This window comes from Apium graveolens, chromosome 2, assembly GCF_009905375.1.
Source record: "Apium graveolens cultivar Ventura chromosome 2, ASM990537v1, whole genome shotgun sequence".
NCBI classification, from domain to species: Eukaryota; Viridiplantae; Streptophyta; class Magnoliopsida; order Apiales; family Apiaceae; genus Apium; species Apium graveolens.
This window is the reverse complement of record NC_133648.1, coordinates 270,501,252-270,504,877: the sequence shown is the minus strand read 5'-3', so window position 1 is coordinate 270,504,877 and position 3,626 is coordinate 270,501,252. Positions and strand designations below refer to the sequence as shown.

General features: G+C 35.3%; 1 protein-coding gene across 1 annotated transcript; it reads right to left on the bottom strand.

Moving 5' to 3' along the window:
- Positions 1 to 389: 389 nt before the first annotated feature.
- Positions 390 to 3,231, bottom strand: LOC141708473 (GPI-anchored protein LLG1-like). The gene is made up of 3 exons (XM_074512128.1): positions 2,628 to 3,231; positions 2,453 to 2,509; positions 390 to 1,071 (listed from the first exon to the last, which is right to left on the bottom strand). The coding sequence occupies exons 1-3, from the start codon at positions 2,719 to 2,721 to the stop codon at positions 710 to 712; spliced, it is 513 nt and encodes a 170-aa protein (XP_074368229.1). The 5' UTR covers positions 2,722 to 3,231; the 3' UTR covers positions 390 to 709.
- Between the last annotated feature and the right edge of the window lie 395 nt (positions 3,232 to 3,626).

Genomic DNA, 3,626 nt, shown 5'->3' with positions numbered 1-3,626 from the left:
TTAGCATGTACTCAACCAAGTCACCTGGACGAGATGTGGTGCCATAAATCCCTTGTATTAACGACTCTCTCATTGTTCTGATTCCAAAAGAGCATGGAGTATTAACCTAATATATATATGAGCGCAATGAGATAACTCAAGTGGTTAAGAGTTTATCTCCTGTTATGGGTTCGATTCTCGCTCATCCTCGAGATTTGTTAGGACATATACTCAATTGTAAGACATCTCGCTAATACTCGAGATTTGTTAGGACAGATACTCAATTGTAAGACATATAAGCCAAATTATTCAAAAAAAATCTAATATATATATATAGGCCAATTAGATTGAGCAACGTGATTACCAAAATCATGACCAAGGTCATGGCCAATACAATAAAGACTTGGATGGATGGACAAACTTATATTAACAGGGTCTCTCATGCTCAAGTTGTAGCAATTGAGCGCGGTCACTAACTTTGAAGGAAACTTTGTAACATATTCAAGCTGCCAAACCAATCAATAAAGCTCATGCCTACTATTATGACACTTTCACAAATATCAACTGCATCTTAAGTGGCAAATGATAGCTGGTTTTCAGTTCGTTTGAATCTACTCCTTTCTGGTGTTTTTGACAATAGAGTAGGCGTCACAACAAACTGTAGCACTTTGCAAGGACCATAATTTGAGTGCACACTACTACTTATTGGCAAAAATAAGCTTCTTAGCTTTCACAACACTGATAATAATGGCACCACACACAAAGTTGTGAACATTATTAATTGATATCGATTATCTGTAGTACCAACTCCACTTGTATTCTCGACTGGTTGCGGTGGTGAGAATGCAGAGCAATCAAGTCCATCTTTTCCTTCTACACATTTATTGGAAAACACGCCTGTATAGTTTCCTTTGCGATTAATGTAGCTGAACATGGTTTCAGCACATATATTTGACAAGTCATTCAACTCATCCGAGAAAGGGCAAGCAAATTCTTTGAAAGACTTGCAACAAGGCCCTGTTGGGTATTCAGGTCCTTTGCATTGGCTAGTAATGATAGTATAGTTCTGAAACTCGAAGTCAACTGGGCAAGCTGCACACAAATTTGTTCAAAATAAGTTTAATCGGAGCTAAACTGAATGATTTGGACAATGTCCAGGTATACAATATAACATTTTGCTCATCATAAGGCTAAAAAAACAAGATTATTTTCACTGAGATTGCATTGTTCGACGTGATATAGTGAAATTTCTAAATTTTTACAGCAGCTCTTGTTAAGCAGTTTCAACGATTCTTGTAGCCTAGCACGGAAAAGTAGCAAAACAAGTTACACAATTATATAGTTTGTTTTAACAAGAAGCTAAAAGGCGTTCAGATCGAGCAACTGCTTATGCAAACTTAGAGCATTGAAGTTGGGATTTCTACATTTCCTTTTCAGTTTTTACTAGTCCTTCCAAGGACAACCCTTTTGTCAACAATTTCCGTTGGGGCTTCAATTAGTCCATAATACAAACTCTTATACCAAGTCCAATGCATCATCGCTAAAGTTATATCCATTTTTCGAATTTATAACCAAATGTTAAAAAAACTCAATTTGGTTCCATTTCTATTATTTGGAACCAAATGCAAAAAAAAATCATCTAAAGAGGTTGCATATTTGGATTCCAAATTGTATAGATGCATACATGGCTCTTAATTTCAAACCAAGGTTGTATAAATGCATCTAGTCGCATTATCAAATAAACATAAATGAAATGTATATTGAGATGCCTTATATGAAATTTAGGAGAGATAGTTAAATTTGGAATTATTTGGTTGCAAGATTCAACTAGAGTTGAAGTTGAAGTCGTAATTTAACACCAAAAAATACTTATCATGTCCAAAGACCAAAGTAATAGTAGCCGGTTGGCATTTAGCATTGGACAAACTCTTGCACGGTTAAACCTAAAGCTCAACTAGATGGGATATGATCATACTCTCCCAAATAATCTTCGAAGACGTATTTGCAACATAAAAACATCTAATGACCAGTATTTTCATAGGAGTTGAAGTTTTGAATATGAACTAGAAAGATGGTATAGAGCAGAGAGCATATAAAGATGAATCAAAGGTAATTGACTAAAAAGAGATGATGAATAAAAGATCTAGCTACTTCTCATTAGTTTATGTAATTATGTAACTCCCCATATTAGATCCAAGAATCGAAATGTTAAACACTTCATCAACTGCAGCTAGCGGTTGATAAGATGTTTGGTTAAAACCATTGGCAGTCGTGATCTCCTGAACATTCAAATTTCAAAATGACGCCTTAATTCTTCCTTCAAGACCATGTTTGCTACTCTTAAGAACTAGTTTAATTTTGTTAGGCAAGTGATGCAGAACATGACTACAGTATCTTATTAAGAGACTCCCTACACATAATATATTCGGTACAAACTGAAAGGCAGTTGAAAAGAGAGAAAAAAAAAAAAAACCTTTCTTTGCCTGAAGAAGGCTGCGTCCAACCAAAGAGTGAGATTCTGAAATATCACCTGCAAGTACAGTAAGCATACGATTCTTATCAATCAAACAAACTAACTACATAGCATGCCAAACAAACTATATGTTGCGATTCAGTAACAACTGATAAATGAAGCATAAACTACAGACCTGAAACGAAAGAAGATACAGAGATGTCAGCCAAAATGGATAGCGAGAAGAGTAGAATCTTGAATATTGAGGAGCAAAGACGAATGTTCGCCATGTATTCAGCTCTAACTACTGTACCTGCCCTTCTAAGTTAGCAATATAGTATTCAATTTGATCAAATTTAGAATGTACTGCTCTTCTTAGCTCGTGAATCCAACTGGATCAAATCTGAATTTATGTAAGGGTCTTGTGCTACACCTGAGGTTCGTGGCGGCTAACCTTTATGTTTTATTGCATGTAGTATCCTTTCCGCTTACAATCTCAAGTCAAGTCTTAATTCTTGCTCATAATCAGCACAGAAAATTGATTGCAATTATGGTTTGCTCTTGACATATACAGACTGTTGAACTGAAGGAGAATGTAGTAGATAAAGAGTGTGTGGATACATGTAATGCATGCAATACGACAGAGCTAGCCGTGGAAAAGGTGACCATAGTTTTTTTGTGGTTTTGTTTTGGTCACCGCTCCCCACTCCTATTTCTTTTACAGTCATGTCCTAATAGTAATTGTACCAAATTTCCTCGTAATCACTAAATTTACATCATTTCAATTGTCTGCTGTTGCCCCTTAAGAAACCTGGATTGCTTTCTGCAGGTAAACCAAAAAATCTTTGATCCAGTTCATTAAATGAAACAAGAGCTTTCTTTTACCTGTTTTCAACATTAGTGAAACTTAATTAGTAATTATTAGGTGTTGGTCTAAGATTATGTTTTAAGTGGAGGTTTGATAGGAAATTATAGCACCAACTATGGAGAGTAACTTGCAAGTGAGTCAACACACTTCAAATTTTAAGTACTTGTGCAACTTCACAATATACTAAAACATCTGTATCTTGATTTCTGATCATTTATGTTATAATGTTAACTGAACAAGTTCATACTAAGTGCTTAACCTCGTATTTCAGAGCACTAAAATTACCTACCAAGTATCAAACATGCGTGTTCAAGGCAGGATTATTGA

Excerpts from the sequence above, each read along its gene's own strand:
- LOC141708473 (XM_074512128.1), bottom strand. The coding sequence starts at position 2,721 with ATGGCGAACATTCGTCTTTGCTCCTCAATATTCAAGATTCTACTCTTC. Across the intron at positions 2,510-2,627 it reads TGTATCTTCTTTCGTTTCAG|GTGATATTTCAGAATCTCAC; the intron begins GTCTGTAGTTTA and ends CTGTACTTGCAG. Across the intron at positions 1,072-2,452 it reads CCTTCTTCAGGCAAAGAAAG|CTTGCCCAGTTGACTTCGAG; the intron begins GTTTTTTTTTTT and ends ATTTGTGTGCAG.